This window comes from Nycticebus coucang, chromosome 11 (genome assembly GCF_027406575.1).
Source record: "Nycticebus coucang isolate mNycCou1 chromosome 11, mNycCou1.pri, whole genome shotgun sequence".
Taxonomy (NCBI): Eukaryota; Metazoa; Chordata; class Mammalia; order Primates; family Lorisidae; genus Nycticebus; species Nycticebus coucang.
Window position 1 is genome coordinate 28781828 of NC_069790.1, and position 22787 is coordinate 28804614.

Genomic DNA, 22787 nt, shown 5'->3' on the forward strand with positions numbered 1-22787 from the left:
TTTTAAAACATTAAATCCGCATGTAATGTCACTTTTGAAAGTGGTGTTGCACAGTCAAAATTTTTGAATGGAATTTTAAGTGGCTGATCTACAATCTGGTACATCTGGGTATTCAAATGCAGCCCCGACAACATAATTAAGGATAATTTTATTCATCTGCTTTGCTGAAAGTTCGGGAAGCTCTGGACAGATGGTCAGCTCACTCTCCTAAATCCCTTTTGTTCATTGAGTCTGTCAAAACTGTAGGAACATGAGTCTTAATATTGCAATGGAACAGTTTCAAGAAAAACAGTAGTTTGCACAAAGACAAGGGAATTTTTATTTTTTTTAAGCTCCCATTAGCTAGCTTAATTTTTTTTTTTTGGCCGGGGCTGGGTTTGAACCTACAACCTCCGGCAGATGGGGCCGGCGCCCTATTCCTTTAAGCCATGGGCACCGCCCAGTTACCTTAGTTTTATGTAATTGTAATTGCATGTGTATTTTCTCTGCAGCTAGAATAAAACATGACTCTGAAACAAAATGAATGTAGAAGGCAAATTTTATCATGTTTACAGACACTGCATTTTCACAAATGTTAAATAATATTTTGGTATTAGGTCCTAATTTATTATTACTTATGGTCTGCTATTGTCTTGTTCATATAGAGTATAACTTGAGCATTGGTAAATCTGACACTGATTAGCTGGTCCAAGCTCTTCTTTGGTTACACTCCAATCTTTTTGGAAGTGTTAATATCACTAACACTGGTAACAGCAGTAAATCATAAGGAGGAAGTATAATCACTTCAAAGACAACCTTTTCCTTTTTTTTTTTAAACTATTTTAAACATTTGAGTTGTGAGTCATGATGCCAGAAAGATAGTCATTTCTACATCATAGGAGTTTGTTTTCCACATTCTATTAATAGACCTTGACAGGATGAACAGGATATTCAAAAATACAAAAAATCATTTCAGTTGAAAAAACCTCTAATTATTTTACTGTGATTTTAGTGGAATTTTAAAATGTGAATGGGGCAGAATACTTTTCTCTGGAGCAGAGAAAAGTTCTAAATTTCTTAAGAACTCAGTAAGGTCTGCCTCCCTTTAGGAGGTTCTTGTATGAATAAGCTAATCCTAGTGCCTTTTCCATGGGGCTTAAGTTCATTCATTCACTTGCTCGAGTCTACGTACTCTTTAACATTCATGCATCAAAAAAGTATTTATTGAATGTTGCAAGGTGTAAATCAGCATGCTTAGTCCCAAGGGGTAGAATAAATAAGACAAATTCCCTGCTTTCCAACAGCTCCTAACATAGGAGGGAAGGCCTGACATGTACCAAGTTCAAGGTAGCAGACAAGCACGTTGGCATGCCCACGTTGGGGAGTGGGGTGAGCAAGCATCTGAATCTTTGTGAGAGCAGCCTGAGAACCTTGTGCTGGGCTGGTCTCAGAGAGATAGATTGATTCAATCATCTTCTCCTCTGTTTCCATTCCCTCCAGCTCCCTTCTATTATATATTTTCTCTTTTCTCATTATACTCTGACTTTTCTCATTTTTCTCTGTCTTCTTCCTGGAATTCTCTCCCGCCCATTTACCTCTCTATGGTCTACATCTCACTCATTTCCAACCTTCAGATGTTACTTCTCTAACCTTTTCCTAGTGGTGGTCATGGTGAAGGCGTCTCTGTTTGATTTTGAGAAGAACAATGGTTTTGCTAAAAATATTTCACAAATGTTTTAAAGGCTGCCTGGCTCTGAAGGGGCTAATTAGGAGTGGACGTAAAGGAGGAGGGGAATGACAGAGAAGAGGGGAGGCCAAGGCGAAGACCACCTTCTCTAATTACCTTTTTCTTTCTCTTAAGCTCCTCCCTCTCATTTGTCTTTACCTTTTTCTGTTGGGGAAGGATAGGTCCTTGGGAAGAGAAGGAGAGATAGAGAGGTTGAATGAAGTAACTTTTTCTGGGAGAACTGGACTAAGCCAGAAGAAGGCAAATCTTCTAGGCTTCATGTGGGGCAGCCCACAGGCTAATGATAATGATCCTATTGACCGGACCCTCATTTTATACTTAGTGCACCAGGCTAAGAATTCATGTGCATTTTTTGTCTGTTTGATCTTCACAGAAAGCCTGGTGTAGAGGAATCTGTATCCATGTTTTGCACAGAAGGAAAGCGGCTCAGAGTGATGAGTGCCTTGCTGGAGAGCTAGTTAGGATTACAGACCCAGGTCTGTCCCACTAGGAAGCCCCATGCTCTTACTTATTGTGGTGGCCTGGAAGGACCCTCAGGAAACCACCTTGCCTTTGTCCCACCACCACCTCTGCCCACAGGCACTGCCTGTTCCTAATCAGTGGATGCATTTCACAGGCGACAGTAGCAGCTGGGTACCCTACCTGCCAGCTTCTTTGCACAGGTTTTTCATGTGGGGACTGTCACTCTGGGTGGACTTTCCCATAACGCAGTCCGTCTTTCACAGATGAGAAACTGAAACACAGGCAGGTTAAATGCCCTCTTAGAGTCACCGACTAGCCAGTAGTAGTGCTGGGATTAGCAGAGTACTAGGAGAAAGGAATTGTGTGGTCTAGACACAGTTTTCCCTCTTGGCAGACAGGCCTACTTAAAAAAGAAGAACTAAAGCAGTGTTGTGCTGGTCAAAGTTTAACAAGCAGCCCTGGAGTCAGAGCCCTGATTTGCAGCACTGTTTACTCTGGTGTAAATATTCTCACCAGGGCTTACTTTACCCTATTAATGGTGTCCTTGAATGCCAGTGCTGAGTTGGGGGGAGATGCTGGCAATCCCCACTCCAGAGAGTGAATGAAGGTATATTCTGTTGTTGGCAGGGGAAGGACTGAGCTTCCTTACCTACTTAATCTGTCTCAGACTTAATATAGCTCCAGCTTAATATGTTTCAGATTTAAATCGTTTTTCATTTACTGCCACCTGTAAAGGATTCCTCTTAACCCAAACTTCCCCGTCTACTTCCCCACCACACCCTGCTACCTGTTTTCTGTTCCTTCTCCAGTCTTTTCCTAATCCCTACTTCCCTTCCCACTCCCTGCCACCTACACTTTCTAACTGTCTAATTGACAATTGTAGCAGAGTGGGGAAGGAACAAACTCTGCAGTCTGAGTACTGGGTTTAAATTCCAGCTCTCCTTCACTAGCTATGTGACCTTGGGCTAGTTACTTAACCTCTCTGAGCCTCAGTTTTCTCATCTGTAAAGTGGGATAATAATTGTACCTCCTGTATTATGAAAGTCCTTGGCACAGTGGCCTCATGTCAACTCCTTTTAGTATTCTTTATCCCTGGGTGTCTGTCCTTAGCTGTTTGAACAGTCTCTCTTCCCTGTGCCTATGCCTCTGTTGCCATACAAAGCCAGGGCTCTGCCCTCTACAACTGCTCTATTTTCCTGTTTGGATCCCCCCCTAGTAGCCATGAAGTCATGCTTGGTTTCACTGCCTTGCTCTCCCCAGCCACACATGACTCAGTCCACTTCCTTTCAAGGATATGGCAGGATTTGGGCCTTTATGAAAATTTAGCTGCATTTTCTCTCTTGCACCCCACTTCTTTAGGGTCAGGTGACTTTATCCTGTCCCTTTTCATGTGGCCCAATGTAAACACCTCAGTTTACATAAAATGTGATAAATGACTTTCTTTTCTTCTTTTTTAAAAAGCCTTATTGCAGCTTGTAAAATACAGCAAAGGCACAACATTTTCGCTGGTGACTGTGGAGTGTGTGGGACTGGCAGGTGGGCAGGCTGGAATTTGCTGCAGTCACTACCTTTCCTGCCATTTCCTCTGTAGCCTTCCTGATCACTGGTCCCAGATTGGCCCCTGGGGGAAGCCCTACCAAGACTGAGATGGCTCACATGGTATTTTTCTCTAATTCTTGGGTAAATTCCCCCCTACTTCCCAGGAAAAGAAGCAAGTTTGGTCACCCTTTCCATAGAAGAGAATATGAACAGTTATGCCGGCTACATCACTGTGAACGAGACGTACAACAGCAACCTCTTCTTCTGGTTCTTCCCTGCCGAGGTAGGCCCGCCAAGGTGCCCACAGCAGGCACACTGGTGCTCGAGAGTGGGCTGTGCCACTCCAGGATGGAAATGTTAGCCTCCAAGATTTTGGGGGAGTGGGGGGAAATATCTAAAGGATATATTTTTTTCTAAAAATAAGTGATAGCGACTCTGTTGTTCCTATTTATGGGAAGGAAACAAATGTTTAAAGGGCGAGAGGGTCTAATTTTTAAATTCCTTGCAGGTTTATTTGCAATATTAATACTACCACTTTCTTCCTGGCACGGTCTTCTTCCTATCTTTTTTTTTTTTTTGCAGTTTTGGCTGGGGCCGGGTTTGAACCCTCCACCTCCGGTATATGGGGCTGGCGCCCTACTTCTTGAGCCACAGGTGCCGCTCCTTCCTATCTTTTTGTTGTTGTTTTTTTCTAAAAGCACTTGGGGCAGAGATGGGTGATGGAGAGCTGGAGGAGGAGTGAGGAGACTCCAGAAGTTGACAGGCACTGTGTGTCTAAGCTTGTATGAATTTGGGTCTGTGCTGGTCTTGTTTGGCTACCTGGTCTGTGGACTCCTTCATGCACTCAGTATCCTTTAATTGAGCATGTACTGTGCCTTGTGGATGCAGAGGAGAGGGAACTGAACTTGAACTCTGTGGGCCTTAGGTGAAGAGGTAGGAGGATTGATTATCTAGGATGGCTTCCTGGAGGAAGGGGTCATCACCTTCTCAGGTACCTAAAGACACATTTCTTTGTACTTCACCTATTCTATTTAGTTGACTTCGAAGTCACACAATTCTGCATGAGCAAAAAATTGTAATCTTAGGGGTGCCCTTGGGGGAGGCGGGTATTGGAAGAAGTGCTGTGAAGCATAAACAAATTTTATCCCACCACAGAGTAATTTTCTATTTTTATTCTCCAAATTGGATTTGCTTTAGAGGCCAGAGAAAGCAAAGAAAAACCTATACTTATGGAGGGTGGCATTTATATTTGCATATGATTTGGATATAACAGCGTTGCATATGTAATATATCTCAGTAAATTCCTTAATCCAGGATAGCTTTCAAGTTAAATTGCCTCTACTGGGTTATGTTTTCTTCATTTCTCAATCCTGCTTTCTCAACTACCTAGTATCTGACATAGTTCACCCTAACTAGTCTGTGGTGGGACAGGGCCTGTGAAAAATGGTAAAAAATCCCAGATACCTTTTGCTTGAGCTTATGGTAGTCTTCAGACAGGATGCTTAAGAGTGCTTCATTATTTCTTATTTGCTGTTGCTGTTGAGTGAGGCAAGTGAGGTGCTAGAGCACATAGTTGAAGGAGTCACACCTTGAGGATTGTGCTGACCTTGAGCCCCCTCCAGTCTCCTGCCTGTACCTCCCATTGGAGGGAGCACCCTTGAGCACCTTCCATTCTCCTGCTAGTGCCTGCCATTGGTGAAACCCTACTGGAAGCCAGAGGGTGAGGAGTTGGGTGGTTCAGTCTGTAGAAGTCTGCCCACTAGGGCACAGAGCCAGTGGAGGGTGGGTAGTGGACCTTCAGAAGGAAACAGGAAAAGAACCAGGACAACTGACTGTCTTAAAGGGATTTGATATAAATTAAGCCTAGAAATAGGACCTCATTCTAACAGGTGGAATTTTTCTTGTTTCAAAAAATCTCTCATACTTTGTGCCTTTCAGAAACCATTCTATATATGTGCATTTTTATATCTTATCTATCAATGTCATTGATTACAGTTGCTTATCATTCACTTCTTTGTCTTAGTTTGCTATTGCTGCGGTAACAAACTGCCACAAACTTAGTGTCTTAAAACAGCCCAATTTTTGTTATTTCATAATTCTATGGCTCAGAAGTTCAACACAAAATCAAGGGGTCAGCAGTGCTGTGGCCCTTCTGGAGGCTTTAACTGAGAATCTATTTTGTTGCCTTTTGCAATTTCCAGAGGCTGCTCAAATTCCTTAGTTTATGGTTCTTTCCTCCCATCTTTAAAACCTACAGAGAGTGATCGAATCCTTCTCACATCACATCATTGTGCTGTTCTCCATAGACATGGTGCCTCCTCTCTCATCTTCTGCTTGCTTCTTCTAAAAGGACCCTTGGGATTATACTGGGCTCACCCAGACAGTCCAAAATAATCTCCCTACTAAATAAGGCCAAGTTGATTAGCACTCTTAATTCTATCTGCAACTTTAATTTTCCTTTGCCCCATAACCTAACATATTCATAGGTCCTGAGGATTAGGGTACAGATATCTCAGGGGAGCCATTATTCTGTACAAAATGCATACTTGAAACTTTGCCTAGATTAGTGATTCTCACATTTTATCATATATCAGAATGATCTGATTTCCCCCAGAGATTCTGATTTGTAAACTGGGAAAAGCCAGCAAATTGCAGAATTACCAGGTTAACCACAATTTGTAAAACAATCACTCCTGCCTGTGGGCCACTGCCCTTTCACCAAAGCTCCTGGCCCTGAAGTGACCTCCGCTCCCTTTAACAGTAGGAGATGCCTAGAGCAGCCAAGTGGAGTTTCAGGTGGTGTGATGGCTCAGGGTGAGAGTTAGAATCAGGGGTGTGAAGAGGCCAGGGCAACCTGCAGTGATCGGCTCTCCTAATTCTGCATGGGGCTTCTCTAAGACCTTTAGGACTCAGCCTCCCTGCCGTCTTCCTTTCTCGTGCTGCTCTTCCTCCACCCCAGCCAGAAAAACCTGATACCTTACTTTCTCTTCTGCTTTCGCCTGTTTATGATGTCACTAAGTTCCTCCTCATTGACTTGTGAGTGTCGTCTTCTTTCGTAATGACCCAGGTTTGCAAAAACAGAAATTAATGATGAGAGAAGTAATCAGATGCGAACAAAGCAAAAATCCAGTTTGTTTCTTTCTTAGGTGACTTCCGAGCAGGTAAATGAATGTAGATGATGTGCTAGAGCTATAAAACTGTTTGGGAAGGGGGATTCAGGTTCTGTATGCTCTACCCATTGCCATACTGGGGTCTGAAACCCTCCTTGCATTAAACAGTGGCTAGGCCACTGTTTTTTGTTATTTCTTCTCTTAATTAAATGAAAAGCTAGATGTGCATTCCTTGACTAGATAATGTCCATAAACACATCCTAAAAAGACCCCAGAAGACATGAACATGAGGCTGCTACAACAGGAGAGAAGGAGTGTCCTACTGGAAATGGGAGATGACCCTTCAGGGGAAAGAGGGGCAGAGATGGAAGGACAGTACCCGTAGGTGTGTGTCACTGTGTGGCAGGCAGGATAGATTGTTCCAGGACCTCTTACTGGGAAGCCCACATGCAGAGCCAGATCTCTGAGTATTCTGGCTGTAAATTACAGAACAAGACCAATTTGGGGGAAGGAGATAAAGCATGTGACAAGGAGAAGCAGTGACCATGGAGATGGGAAAGAGTCTCTTTGATTTGGCAGAAATATTGGTTCATTGCCTGTCACAGGGAAAAGGCTCATATTGTCATCAGGAGAGAAATGACTTCTTTAAAAAACTGAAGGTAGAGAAAATAAGAGATCCAGGAAGGATGCCACATTTGTAATATCCTCTGAGTATTTTTCGGGGGGTGGGAGGGGTTGCTATTTCTCAAATTAGTTTTGTTTTCCTGTTATTGTATAAAAATAAGTGCATGACGAATTTCAGGACTTGAAATTGGTGTGCAGTGAGAACACAATCTACAAGAGAAGGGAGTAGGCATTTTGCATGAGATAAAAAGTATGATGAAGCCCACAAAAATGCAGCATTTATAATAGCCATTGTTAATGAACATGGACCATGGGCAAAGCATTATGCAGTTTCTTATTTAATCCTTATAAGAATCCCGTGAGGAAGGAATTATTATCTTCATTTTATAGATGAAAAGGATGACAGAGCTTAAATAATCATCCCTAAGTTAACCAACTAGAAATTGACAGAGCTGGAATTTAAAACAAGTCCTCTGACTTAAAAATCTTTGCTTTTGATCACCATGTGTTAGAACCTGACACACCTAGTCACGGAAGGCACTTGCATAGTGTGGTTAAAAGGATAGCCTGGAGTTAGTCATGCTTGGATAGAAATCTTGGCTCCACTACTTACACCAAATGTGACCGTGGGCACATTTCTTAATGTCTCTGTGCATGGGTTTCCTTGTTTTAAAATGGGAATCAAAATGCCTGCTTGGCAATGGTTTTTGAAACAGAGAGATGATAATGTGCTCACGCTATAAAGGTGATTCCCAATGTATAGTAAGTGTAGCTGCTGTTGTTGTTTCATTGTGATCATGGTTATTGTTATTATTGTTGGGTTTTCTGTTGCTAACACAATAATGTAGAGAACTAAATCAGTCACAGTTTGGGAGATTAGGAAAAAACAGGAAATAGAGGGAAATTTTTTAAATCAGAAGAACTTGAACACCAGCTGAGAATGTAGATCAATTGCTACTGGCTCAGGAAATTACTAAGTGAAATTGGGTTTTTTTCCCATGGTTAAGAAGATAAAAAGACATATAGATTATCATTTTTTAAATTTAGCATCCTCCTCACTGGAAAAAGATATCTGGTATTTGATTTTATCTTATATCTAAAAGATATCTGGTATTTGATTTTGATCCTGTCTTACAGGAACATAGATAATATTTTGGACATATCCAACCAACACCTGTGTTATTAGTTACCTCAAATGCCATGAAGCCCTAAACCTGAGGCCTTTAGAGTTAGGCCTAGGCCCTTATGAGGACCCCATCTTAGTCCTCTGGCCAAGGGGAATAGTCCTCGAATTCGAGTGACTGTTTGGTGTCTATGAAAGGCCAGTATCATATTGAGAAGTCAGCAGGGCTGGGACAAGGTGAGGTGTTAGAAGCACCTGTGGGCAGTGCATGAGGAGGGCTCACTCTCAGGACCTGCAGTCTGGACCCTGCCTATTTAGACTCTGGGAAGTTGTACAGCCTGGGGTTAGTTCTACACTATTCCCTCAAATCCACAATCTGGTGAAGGGGAAATGGAACTGCTCTCATGCTTCTGGTCCAACACAGAAAGCATTCTTTCTGGCAGTAGAAAGCATGTCCCAAAGGGTACCAGGAAATCAGCAGGACAACCTGTCCTGGAGTTGAAGTGTGGAATCAGGCCCCATCAGACCTCAGCATGGTGCCACCTATACTCCTTCATATGAACATCTGAACTCCGGTAACAGAGTCCATGTGGCAGAGGACAGGGATTCCACACAAGCCCCTGCTCATTAGAAATACCTAGAGAGCTTTAAAAATATGACAGATTTGCCAGCTCATTGTCCAGATCCACCCCACAGAGATCTGACTTAGAGAAAGCCCTGAGATCAATATCCCCAACTCGTTTCATGGTGATCCCAGTGCAGCCAGTCAGAGGCCTTGTATTTGGGAAAAAGCTAAAAGCCAAGATACAGGGATTCTAATTCCAAATCTGCAATTCCTGGCAATGTAACTATGGACTTCAGTTTTCTAATATAGAAATAAAGATGTTAAATCTAGTAGATTGTTAAGTTTCTACCCCATTGTCAAATTTAGTCATTCTGTGTTTAAGTCAGCTTGCCTTCAAGACATGCCTAAATGTGCTACCTAAGGTATAAGAACATCCAAGAATTCCAAATCAGGTTGTGGATTGAATGACGAAGCCCTTGAAGTTGTGGGCTCTGTGTCGCTGACCTCCAAGGTAGTCCCCTGTGATCTTTATCTTTTGTTATGTGTCTTTAGTGGTCCCCTCCTGTATTAAATCAAGGGTGGCCTTTGTGACTAATACACTACAGCAGAAATGGTGGTGTTTGACTTCCAAGGCTAAATTCCATAAAGGGCGGTGTTGCTTGTGCCTGGTCTCTTAGAAAGCTAGATGCCACATTGGGAGGACACTCAAGCAGCCACAAGGATGAACCCATATGGAGAGGAGATAAGGCCTCCACCCTCCGCTGTCCAGGTGGCACCAACCTTGGAAGAGGTTCAGCTGGCCCAGTGAAACCTTTTGCTGACTGTAGGTCTAGCTGGTATCTTGATTACAACCTGTGAGAGACCTTGAGCCAGAACTGCCCACTCAGACATCCTCAAATTCCTGACCCTCAGAAATCCTGACAGATAATAAATAATTATTGTTGTTCTAACCTATTAAGTTTTGTAGTGATGTAATTCAGGTAACTAATATAGTTTTTTATCCTGTACTTCAGGGTTGTGGCTATGATATCTTGTGACAACTGGCATATATTCCCTAACCTGAGGGATGGGAACCTAGGAAGTGGTGACTTCTCTGCCAACTAGTGTTTAGTTTTAGTTTTTCACCTCTTAACTCCTATTCCCTTTCACCTGCACTGCTGTAACAGAGCCCTAAGCATTTCTGCTATGCAGTGAGCATAATGTTAAGTTTTGTCAGTAGAGGGTGCTAGAGGGACACTCCAGGAAGAAGTTGGCTTCTCTTTCCATTACTTGTCCTGCCTTTAGCTTTTTCTTGGCCCACTGTCTAGTAATGCACATATGGGAACATCCCTTGGCATTCTGCCTTAGCTGTGCACCCAGACCACCAAGACCCATAGCAAAATTATAGCCCTGGCTCTGTCCAGACACCATACATGCCAACTGAGCAGATTCCAACAGCCCTATTGTCCCAGCAGCTCTGTAACCAGTCTGAGCCATTTGCACCCTGGAGAGTTGTTTAATCTCAGCCCTCCATGTATCTCAGGCCATGTGAGGCCAAGTGAGCTTCCAGCACTGTGACTCTCTCCATGTCTACCTGCCAGCTACACCACCTGCTCCTGGAGAGTTTTCCTACTTACCCAGAGGCTGTTGGCCAGCTGTGGGTCAGGAGAGCCAGTGAATTTCTCAGCCACCCAGCAAATGTGGGTGGCTCAGATCCTGTCAGGCCACAGACCTTCTCCAATGAGACCTGGGCCACTTCTCTGTTTTAAAATTCCCCCATTTCTTGGTGCACAGGAAAGCCCAGTCAGGCTACTGGTCTTTTGTCTATAGAGCACATCTGGTATTCCATCTTCACTTTTGCCCAGTGACACCTTCAGCCAGCTGGAACTTGTAACAGAATTAAAGGTGAATGTTTCCAGGTAGAAAAATAAATTAATTAAGCCTTTAAAATTATTCTGTGGGCTGGGCATGGTGGCTCATGCCGGTAATCCCAGTACTCTGGGTGGCCTAGGCAGGCAGATCACCTGAGCTCACAAGTTTGAGAACAGCCTGAGCTACAGTGATGACACCCCGTCTCTAAAAATAGCCAGGCATTGTGGTGGGCACCTATAGTCTCAGCTACTTGGAGGACTGAGGCAAGAGAATCGCTTGAGCCCAATAGTCTGAGGTTGCTGTGGGCTATGATACCATGGCACTCTACCAGGAGTGACAAACTCTGTCTCAAAAAAAAATAAATAAATAAAATTACTCTGTGGTTTCTGTCTTCTGATTGGACCTTAATTAGTATTGCTATACATTCTAAATCTTTGTCCTGCATAGAGGCACCAAGGGCTAGAAGTGTGGTCTGGCTTCAGGCATGAGGAAGTGGGAAGGCCTCAGGAACCAGAGCAGCCAGCCTGTTTGTCACAACCCTATTCTGTCTAAGAGCACAGGCTTCCTCATCTGTGCCTCACTATTCTCTCTTCATACGAGCATGCTTTGTTTCTTTAGGCACCTGGCCAAATATGGCCAACCTATAGTTTCCAAGTTTACCTGTTCTTGCATCATTCAACTAACCAACAGAGATTAGCGGTCACCTGTGCTTGGCCCAGTTTGGTTCAGATGTTCTTCTTGGTCCAATCAAGGAGGCTGAGGGTGCTGGGCCAGGTGATATAAACATGGCTAATGGGCCCTCTCTGTGGATAAAGAAGACGATGTAAGCTCAGTTCTTAGAGAAGGGGTTGTGAGCTGAACAGATTTCATAAAAATATACTTAATACAAGTGACTACAAGTCCACTAGCAAAGCAACAAAGATTTGAAGATTTGAAGACAATAGATACTTGTCTTCTTCAGACTTTTCCTGTTTATCTTCTCTTTGCTATGTACTTAATGACATTGGGGATCTGGAAGAATAGGGGCTATAAGACAAAACAAAAAGAAAATAGCTAAAAATGATAAGTTATAGGTCACTCTACTCATAGGTATATTTGAACTCTTAAACATTTTCAGGCCTGATTCTCTCTCTGGGAAATGAAAATTGAACATGGGGAAGAAAGTTAACAAGCTTTTTTACCTATTTCTTTCTTTTTCATCAAGAAGAGAAAGTAAAGCTTCTTTTCTTTCCCACCCCACTGCCACCTCCCTATTCCTTCTACAGCTGCAGGTCTTCAACCTTTTGGCATCAGGGACAAGTTTCATAGAAGACAATTTTTTCATGGACTGGGGAGGGGGGAATTTGACAGGAGGTGGAGCTTAGGCAGTGATGTGAGCCATGGGGAGCGGCTGTAAATACAAATGAAGCTTAATTTGCTCACTTGCTGCTGCTCACCTACTGTTAGACCAGTACTGGTCCAGAGCCCAGGTGTTGGGGACTGCCGTACTATAGTACAACTTTCTGGCAGGAATCACAAACAGAGAAGCCATGACTATTTCATGAAGGAATGAGAGAGCCAGGTGGAAAGATTAGGAGGGAGAAAGGGAGGACTTAGATGGGGTGTAAGCTTGATGAGACAAGTAAAAGCTTGATGAGAGCCAGGGGGAGCCTGGGGATGTTGTAAGTAGGCTTTAAAACAAAAAAACAATTTTTTGAAAAATTAATTTTCTTTTTTTTTGGCCGGGGCCGGGTTTGAACCCACCACCTCTGGTATATGGGGCCGGTGCCCTACTCCTTGAGCCACAGGTGCTGCGACCTCCAAAATTAATTTTCTATATGATAATGCAGTGGCAACAATCTTAGTAAAGGAAGATTTAGGGACTGGTCAACAACAACCACCATAAGTAAAATTCCTTTGAAAAACACAGAATGTCTTTAGCAGGTTGTGTGTGTTGGGAATGTCTGTGCAGAATTAAAATTTTATTATGTACCTATTTAAAAATTCAGGTCACAAAACTATTTGCTTTAAATAAAAATCTCTGCCTTGATTAACATCATTAGTATAGCAGCTGAAGTATCAGCTAAACTGGGATCTGTGTGGCAAAACAGGAGTCCATTTGAACATACTTGAGGGAATTTAAAGACATTTACTCGGGGTACTAATGACTTCAATTAAGATAGAACATATTACTTAAACCAAGCAAATGATCAGCCTCTGCATGGAGAATTGTGAAGAGGACGTTAATTAATTTACTAAATGGATGTCTAATCTTAAGCAGTTCCATTGATTTGGATCTGTTAGTGTTTTAGTTGCTGATTTTTCTTACCAAGTGTGGTTTTCCTTATTGGGAGTGGGAGGAAAGGGGTAGCTAAGGGTGTGTACCCAGCCCTGGGGCTTAGCAGATGCCTGTCTACTTCAATTAGCTTCCTGGTTGAAAACGTTGCCCTCACACTTGTTGGGATACCTTAAAATTCCCTGGATTCACTCGAGTAAAATTCTCTGAAAAAAATACATGTAAAACTACATTACTTGAGAGTATAGAAATTGGCCTGAGAAGGTTACCTCCACCCGCCATCTCCATCCCTAAAGGAGGGTCTGGGAGGTATGGTGTGATGGAGGATGAGGGTGAAAAGGAAGACTCAGACTTAAGGTGATGCTAGCCAGGGAGGGCTTGTCCCTCTGGAGAGCAACAGGGTGGAGGGAGTTAGTACTAGTGTGGTTTCAAATAACAGCCTGTTAAGACATAGATTTTTTTCATTACCCCCATGAATAAACCATGGAATTCTATCAAGATTCTGAGAAATAGAATGGCTGACCTGCCTCCCTCTGAACTGGTCATCTGGGAACAAACACGTGAAGGGAGTCCAAGTTCATAAATTGTCCACCAGGGGTCGCCAGAAGAATTGAAAGGGCTTCTGAGGCAAAGCCAAATAAATTGCTCCCTGTTCTCTAATAAAGGGCCCAGGTTGTGGGACTTGTGTGCCTGCCTTCCTCTGTTGCTAGAGAGATTTCTCACTTAAATATATGTCTTTAATATTTTGAAGTTTTTTTCTTTGTTCTTTTTGATCAATAGTTCTTGGCTACAGTACTCTGACCTATAAGTCATTAGTCATTTTATTTTCTTCTTAATTAAATATGTAAATGTATATCAGTAGAGGATTATTTATTCACCTTTCAGGTCTCAGTTCAAATGTTACCCCAATAATACAGGCCTTCTTTGATTACTCAATCTAGTGTCTGTCCATTATTCTTTCATATCACCACTTATTTAGTCTGCTTGTTTATTATCCATCTTCCCACCCCACCAGAAAAATAATCAGAGCTAACAGGTAAATAGATGTGCCAGACACTAAGTGCTGTGCATATATCATCTCTTTAAATCTGCATAACAACTTTCTGAAATAGACATTATTGTTATCCATATTTTCAAGCAGAGGACACTGAGACACAGAGAAGTTAAGTAACTTGCCCAAGGACACATGGCTGTAAAATAGCATAGTTGGAATTTGGCAGTTTGGCTCCAGAATACAGGTTCTTAACCATTAAGTATTTTGGCTGTCAATGAGTAGGAGCTGGTCTATATCCATAGCCCTAGACAATGTGCTCTTATGTGTGTCAGTGTTGTATGTTAAATCAGTTGATGTATTGTGATAAATTCATGGGGTGTCATAATATCCAGTTAAATGATGCCATATATGAATGAAGAGAAGTCACAGCATGTTATTAAGTGAATACAGGAATATAGAATATTATATATAGCCCGATACTCTTTTGGGAAGAAAAAATATATATACAACATTTATAATAGCTGCAAGATACATATGTGTGTGGGGAGGAGGAACATAGAGGAGTAATATAAACATCTCCATGATCATCTCTAGAAAGTAGAATTTGGGAGGAAGGGGAATATTTTTCAATACCCTCATTGAAAAAAAAAATGTTAGTTAAGAAGTACTTTTCTTATAAAATGTTTTAATAAAAAATTTTAAAGCGTTTGAAAAAATAAATGGGTTAATTTTCTTTTACACACTTGAATTATAGCTTTGATATTATAAATATTTTCAAAGTCCTGAATTCAAGAGCACTGAAATGAATTATAGTGTTCATTTCTTATTTCATTTGGTCCTAAGTTTTGTGATGTGGTTTTATTTAGGATATCTTCATTTACTTTCATCTGTATTTTTTCCAAAGTGAGACATTGAAAGTGGGAGAAGGGCTGCATTCTTATGGCTGAGAGCTTAGTATATCAACCTAAGGGCTATCCCATAATAAGCCATGCCATTACTATGAACATAACATTATCATGACATTATGAGGGTATATTACAAAAGTCAATATGCTGCGACACAACCAGCCCTTGGGTTTTCAGCATTAAACATGTGTAACTTTGTTTACTGGAATCTGACTTTTGCATTTCATTCCAGATAAAGGTGATACTAGTTCACTGGTTGGTTGAAGTAGAAAGACATAAGCATGAGCTTTTCTTTAATAACAGACTTCTTCAAGGGTTATTGAACCTCATTCTCCTCCTTCAGGAAAGTAAATCTGAGGGACATGTTCAGCTGAGGTTGGAGGTGTGTTGCACAGTTCTCTTGTTATTGAAGCATTTCAGGAATGCAATGTCCTGTGCTTCAAAGTTGAGTAATAAAGCTGTTTGACACAGGGGTGTTTGACTTGACTTGTAGTGTGGCCTCTCAGGATCAGGCTATTTATCTGAGAGTCCAGAGGTCCTGTTCATTGTGCCAGGTCACAGGAAGGGAAGTGGAAGGCCAGGGGAGGATAGGGTGGAGATCAGAGGCCCAGGGCATCTGAGAGGGCAAATTCTCCATCCACATTCAAGATTCTTAGCTCTGACCACATATTAGAAACACCTGGGAGCTTTCTAAAAAGACTGTTGATGCCTGCCCCCTCCAGAGTGATGGAATTGCAACCTCTGGGATTTGTGATATTCTTTTAAAAGTTCTCCAAATTATTTTACACTTGATCTTAGCCAAAAGGCCGAGAAGCGATACTCTCCAAATTATTTTAATGTGTGTCTTTAAAAGGTTGAGAACGACTGGCTGGCTTATAGCACACTTGTTGTGGCCTCTAGGAGTTCACATGTAACAGGTAGTCCCTGACTTATGAACATCTGATGACGTACAACTACTACTTACTCAAGGGGCTACTATAGGTCATGGGTAAATGTACCTGTTCCAACTTACATACAAATTTAACTTAAGAACAAACCTACAGAGCCTGTCTCATTCATAACCCAGGGACTGCCTGTATGAAGTGGGGGCTGGATGGCCTCTGGTGATGGTGGACTCACAGCATCTCACATTCCCCAAGGGGCTGGGAAGAGCAGGGCAACTCTCACCCAGATCCTGTTATTTCCCACCTCTAGTATATATGCAATTTCTCTTACTGCTTAGTGAGTATAAGTGGAAGGTGGTACTAGGAATTGGTATTAAATAGCAAAAAAGAGGATCTAAGAGGACATACAAGTCACTTACTAAAACAAAACACACACGGTTGAGTCCATAGGCAGGCTGGGGCAGAGCTGGTTCTATTTGTTATGCACCTTAGAGTTTACAAAATCGTTTTGCATACATTTTCTCATGGGAGTCTATAAAGCAAGGCTGTGAGGTAGGCATCCTCACCATTTAACTGATGAGGAAACTGAGGGCTGGAATAAGCAGAGGGGGCCAACTAGAACCGTAACTTCTCTGGTTCCCAATTCCAGGCCTCACTCAGCTTCCCTGAAGCAGCTTTAAAAGTCTGTCTTTCTAAAACTAATTAATTAATTAATTTGAGACAGGGTCTCACTCTGTCATCCTGGCTAGAGTGCAGTGGTATCATCATAATTCACTGCAACCTTAAACTCCTGGACTCAAGTGATGCTCCTGACTCAGCCTCCCAAGTAGCTGGGAGCACAGGTGCACACCACCATGCCCAGCTAATATTTTCTAGTTTTTTGCTCTTGCTCAGGCTAAAAGGTTTGTAATTTGTTTTAACTTTTCCTGCTGTGACTAATAAGACAAGATGTTCATTCCCTTGACTTGCTCACAGACATGTGAACACATGTCAGGAGGATTAACTGGTGGGAAACTGACCAGGGAAGATCCAGGTCAGAGGAGTAAGAAAAAAACCACCACATAACCCACTATTTTTTCATTTACAGATAGATGGCATTCAATCCATCTATATGTTCCTAGTATTTGTCTATTAGATCATTAGCTAACATTTACAGAGCAAGTGCTATAAAGCCGGGCTTTATGAAAAGTAATTCATTTAAATTACCCAACAAACATACAATGTAGGATTATGATTCCACTTCACAGGTGGGGAAACTGAGCTACAGAGAGCTTAGGCCACTTGCCCAATGTCACATAACTAGTAGATGATAAAGCCTAGATTTGAATCCAAGAGCTCCCACACTTGCCCAGATACTGTGCTGACTGTGGGAGCTACAGCCCTACTGATCGGAAGCCCCAGTCTGACTCTGAACTTGCATCGTTTCTATTGTTTCCCTAATTATAGTATTGATATACATTTATTGTGCTTTCATTATACATTAGGCACTGTTCCAAGAACGTTAATTGTATTACTTAATTTCATTATGCTCTAGAATAAGCTCTAGACCCCAGAGTCTCATGGGAAGGCTGTTCCCCAGGGCATGGCTGTTCTTACCAGCACTTCTCTATCTGTAAAGCCCCTTCCCAGGGATATAAAGGACTCTATGTCAGACTTCCCATGACTGGAGAAGAGAAATCCCTCCATGCCTTCCATGGCTGTGGTTAGAATTCTCTCCATCTGCTCAGGTCTTCCTCTCAGTTCTCTGCAGTGGCATCTCAATTGCCTCCTCTTGAGTTAGTCTTGGCTTCCGCTGCAGCCTTCTCTCAACATCTAGGTAGGCAGGACCCATCCACTCACATCTTCCAGTGAAACCTTGATTTGTTGGTAGAACCAGGCCAAGCGAGGGGGTACAGGATTTCACTCTGGGCTGAAGCAACAGGATCTTTGCTTGCTGTGCCTGGCAGACTGCACATCCTATGAGCCGTGACGTTAGTGAATACTCAGTTCCCTTCTGTCTGATTGTCCCCTTGCCACTTCCCTCTGTCTATAACTACTCTGTGGCTCTGCCTCTGGCTGGGTCTTCTTCAGCCCAGAGTTCAGGTCAGCACTTGGGACCTGACTGAGGCCGCCATGCTCACCCTCTCCTTCCCAGCCTTCAGTGACTCTCCTAACATCAGCCTTATTTCCGTTCACACTCTCAAATCATCATGTGTATTAAATATTTCTTTGCTTACTGTGTTCCCCACGAAATTGTAAGCTCTGTGAGAATAGGCAGTTCTCTTCTTCACTCACTGCTGTGCCGTGGACCCAGCTCTTAGCAGCCTGCCTGGCCCAAAGTGGGTGCTCAATAAATACATATTGAATGGAAGAGTTAAAAAAAAAAAAAAAAACCTCTGTCATTGAAGGTGATGGTATTGATACTACTGCCAGTAGTCAATTTTCAACATCTCAGCCCTGCCAATGACACTTTATAATTTATGTCTCTCTCATCTCCCAAGTAAATTTGTACCTTGCTGTTATTATTTGTATCAGCTAAAGGACTGTGGACTTGCTCAAGTCTCCTCAGTTTCCCTGTGTTGAATGAAGTTGCTCTGGGTCCCTGTAAACACCTTCTTAGTAAATAAAATAAAATCGGAGAGGCATTCGGGTTTTTGGTTCAAGGAGGAAAGTGTTACTAAAGAGAATGGGTTCTTTGTTGGACTTCTGTTGGAAATACGCGTGTCAAGTGGAAAAGTGCTCTGAAGGTTTAAACAGCTAACAAAACAAAACCATGACCTTGGCAGCATGCTGGGTGTCTAGCACACAGGCAAGGAAGGCTTCCACACTCAAGGGGTTTTCTGTCTCCAGCATATGAAGCAAATGCTAATTCAACAAAATGTGAGGTGATCAGTACTTTGTTTATAGTGGAGAGTTGTTACTGCGGTCTGAAAGGTTTTATGGGATTTGGTCAAAGCCAGGAAAGATGGAGAGGATTTGGGCAGGTTTACTTGTGTGTATTCCACAGCCTTGGTAAAGGTTCTGTGTGCTCACTGGTTTCTGTTCCCTCTAGGTACAGACAGCAGATGCCCCAGTGGTTCTGTGGCTACAAGGTGGGCCGGGAGGGTCATCCATGTTTGGCCTCTTTGTGGAACATGGACCTTATATTATCACAAGTAACATGACCAGTAAGTATTGCTTGCACTGTACTCCCTGTAGAGAATCATTCATCTGAGCCTTATATCTGCTTCAAAACACTGACCCACTAGGAATAGCTTAACTGTTCTAGATTATAAAAACACAACTTTCTGGCAATATCTGCCCAGGAAGGAGGAACTGCCTGAGCGAATGTCTTGCTTGGGCTGCTTTTTCCCTTGAAATTTGGGTGAAATGTTTTAAGCTATTTTCCTGCACTCTGCTGCTGACTCAAGCATTTTCAGTTTCTAAAAACAGTTGGTATTTATTACTATTTGGGACAGCTCTTTTGCATGGGACTAATGGGTGGAATTATATTCTTAACTATTCACATGAACTAAACACGTCAAGGGCCAGTTACATCTATGATCTGATGTCTTGGAGGCAAGAGCAGCATCTGGCTGGAACCCAGGTTTATCTTCATTACATTTTTTTGTTTATTTTTGGGAAGATTGTTCACTTTCCCAAATGGGTTATAATTTGGAGTGTGAGCCATTTTGTGACTCAGTCTAAAAGCTTATGTGCCAATTTTGTTGACGTTGTTCTCTTCAGTGAAGATTGGACATTTACGATGACTGATGGGATGGTGTCACTGTGTGGACAGTTGATGGGTGTTTCTTCATGATCCAGTTGCACAGGGTTTGGTCTCCGAGCTTTGTCCTAGACGTAAAAACCCTCTGGGTTGGCAGGGAGTAAAGGAGAAGAGGGAAGAAGGTAGCGACCTCAGAGGGGCCACCAAGAGTCATGAGAACAGGTAGGGGTGTCAGACTCCTGACTACAGCGGCCCTTCAGGTGGAATATTCTGTTCATCACTCACTCTTCTCTATTTTCATAGTGCGAACCAGAGACTTCCCCTGGACCTTCACACTGTCTATGCTTTACGTCGATAATCCAGTGAGTACAAGATGGACCTGTCAGTGCTGGTCTCTCTCTTGTCATTTTTTAATTAAGTACATTTAAAAAGTAGACTTCCCCTTTGAAATAGAATTGAATTTATAAAATTAAAACCATTTTGAGATTTAGTTTTTCTGTTTATTTATATCATCATATCTGAGTTTGGAATTTTTCCTACTGCTTTCTTTCCCCATTTTTAATCATATGAAATGTCCTTTCACTAAATTATACCACCCAGATAAGGGGTTAGTTTCTTTTTACTAATAATACGGGTTCCCCAAATCACAGGTGATTGCATAGTATCGGAACACCTTATCTTTCACATAGAGTTCCTGATATAAAAAGTCAAAACTGGCATCTTTCACTTATTAAACCAGACAGAATGCATAATCTCAGGACAAAAAGATACTTTTGGGGGGGAAGGTCTTATGAAATTGGTTCTAATAAGGTACAAATAGGAGAGTAACTTAGGACCAACTTCTGCAGATTTGGAGATCGTTGCCTCCTAACTAAAATCTTTAATTTCTTTAACTTTTCAGATAGTTCAAAGAAAAAAGAAGTAAATAGAAAGGAAAAATAAAATTTGACATGTTTATCCCCCACCTTGTTTTGTCAACCATTTTCCTAGTGTCTATTTGCATGTTTAAATAAATGGTGAATTAAATGCCCTGTACCCTTGGGTGTTTAGAAAACAGAAAATAAGACAAAAAAAAATCTTTCCACTAGATGGGGAGCACATTCATTATACAAATTATTGATGCTAAATAACTAGTAGCTTCTTATTTTGATTTATAATTCAGTTGTCTATGAACTATTAAGTCAGGGAAATGTTAGTTTAAAGTTAGTCTTAATTGTTTGAAAACACGTTTACTGAATATGAAGTGGCTTAATGGTCATATTTCTTATAAATAAAGAATAAAAGGTTGAGGACAAGGACAGAGGGGAGGCAGAGGACCAAATACAACTACCTTTCATCTCCATCCTAGAGAGTTCCTTCTTGGCAGGACAGAGCAATTCACCCTCCAAATTTAAGAGAGGAGACAACTTTGAGTCTTTTGATAGTACAGCCGGAGGCCAAGAAAAGTGAGTTCTTCCTCCTTAAGTCAACATCTGGCAGGGTCCTCACTGAGGAAGTAGGACATCTTAGCCACTGACTCCAAGGCAAAGCTTTGTGCTGACATTTTATTTGGGATATGGAGGGAAGAAGTGAAACTCAGTGTCCTCTTGAGGAAGGGCTACTATTAGAAGTCAGAATGTGAGCCTTTGGAATGAGGTCATCTTCCCATGTGGGATGTCTCTAAAAGTCTCCAAGATGTATGTTTCTCTGTATTTATACTTGCTACTTTATTTCACCTTCAGGTGGGCACAGGCTTCAGTTTTACTGATGACACTCGTGGATATGCAGCCAATGAGGAAGATGTGGCCCGAGACTTATATAGGTAAGATGCTTTGCCTCTCTCTTGGCCTTCTTCAGACCAATTTTTTTTTTTTTTAATCTCAATAGGAAAATTCTGGCTGGGTATGGTGGCTCATGCCTGTGATCCCAGTACTTTGGGAGTTTGAGACACAAGGAGTTCAAGACCAGCCCAGACAACAGGCCACATCTCAATGAAAAACAAATTAGCTGGGCATGGTAGTGCCTGTAGTCCCAGCTACTCAAGAGGCTGAGGCAGGAGGATGTCTTGAGCCCAGGAGTTTAAGGCTACAGTGATCTATGATCGTGCCACTGCACTGCACACCAGCCTGAGGAATAGAGGGAGAAACTGTCTTCTTTAAAAGGAAAGGAAAATTCTTCCAGTGGTGGCATTGCTTGGTACTTCTAGTCCAATTCCTGAAGATTTTCTAAGGATACTTCTACTTGAGGCATACATACATACACACAGGCACACACATGCGCACGCATCCCACATGCTCACACACATTCTATTTTCCACTTTGAAACATTGTCATTGATAATTGTACAAGTCGCCAGAAAAACGCGTAATGTGAAGAGGTGAAATCTTAAGTCATCGGATGCTCCAGCCACATACACTAGAGCTGACGGGTTTGAATCTGTCCTGGGCCTGCCAAACAATGACAACTACAACCAAAAAATAGCCAGACGTTGTGGTGGGCACCTGTAGTCCCAGCTACTCAGGAGGCTGAGGCAAGAGAATCGTTTAAACCTAGGAGTTTGAGGTTGCTGTGATCTGTGACGCCGCAGCATTCTACCCAGGGTGATAGCTTGAGGCTCTGTCTCAAAAAAAAGAAAGAAAGAAAGAAATCTTAAGGCATGATTATAGTGTTGCAGAAATATCCTTGAAGAAACAATAGAGACAGCAGAATTTTTCCACTAGATTATTTGTCAAACCTTTCAACCAGATGTCTAAGAGGTTTCTGCTTGTTTTCCAAAAATGTATTTAACTTAACATTTGCTGGGAGACAATATCTTTTCAGATATTGGTTTGTTTTCTTTCCCAGGATTCCTCTTTTTGTGTGGCCTTCAGATGCAATCTTTACTGTCTTGCTTCTACTTCTTAACTTTTCCAGGCTGAAAACGTAGCTTGTTAGCTAGTCTCTGAACTTTTGTCTTCATCTTACAACATTTTACTTTGCTTAAAAAAAAAAGGAAAAGTACAAAGTGGTAAGCCTTAATAAAACAGTGTACATACAATTTCTCTCTTTCTTTTTTTACTCATATTC

At 42.0% G+C, this 22787-nt stretch overlaps 1 protein-coding gene across 13 annotated transcripts in view; it reads left to right on the plus strand.

Moving 5' to 3' along the window:
- CPVL (carboxypeptidase vitellogenic like) overlaps window positions 1–22787 on the plus strand; it is a 249760-nt gene that overhangs the window by 64429 nt on the left and 162544 nt on the right. For 8 of the 13 annotated variants that reach the window (XM_053609286.1, XM_053609285.1, XM_053609287.1 and 5 more), the window contains 5 exons: window positions 2100–2202; window positions 3892–4010; window positions 19090–19204; window positions 20047–20105; window positions 21465–21544. In XM_053609286.1, the coding sequence (XP_053465261.1) occupies window positions 2100–2202; window positions 3892–4010; window positions 19090–19204; window positions 20047–20105; window positions 21465–21544 (476 nt within the window). The remainder of the gene's footprint in view (window positions 1–2099; window positions 2203–3891; window positions 4011–19089; window positions 19205–20046; window positions 20106–21464; window positions 21545–22787) is intronic. The other 5 variants (XM_053609291.1, XM_053609290.1, XM_053609292.1 and 2 more) reach the window with 1 other exon arrangement.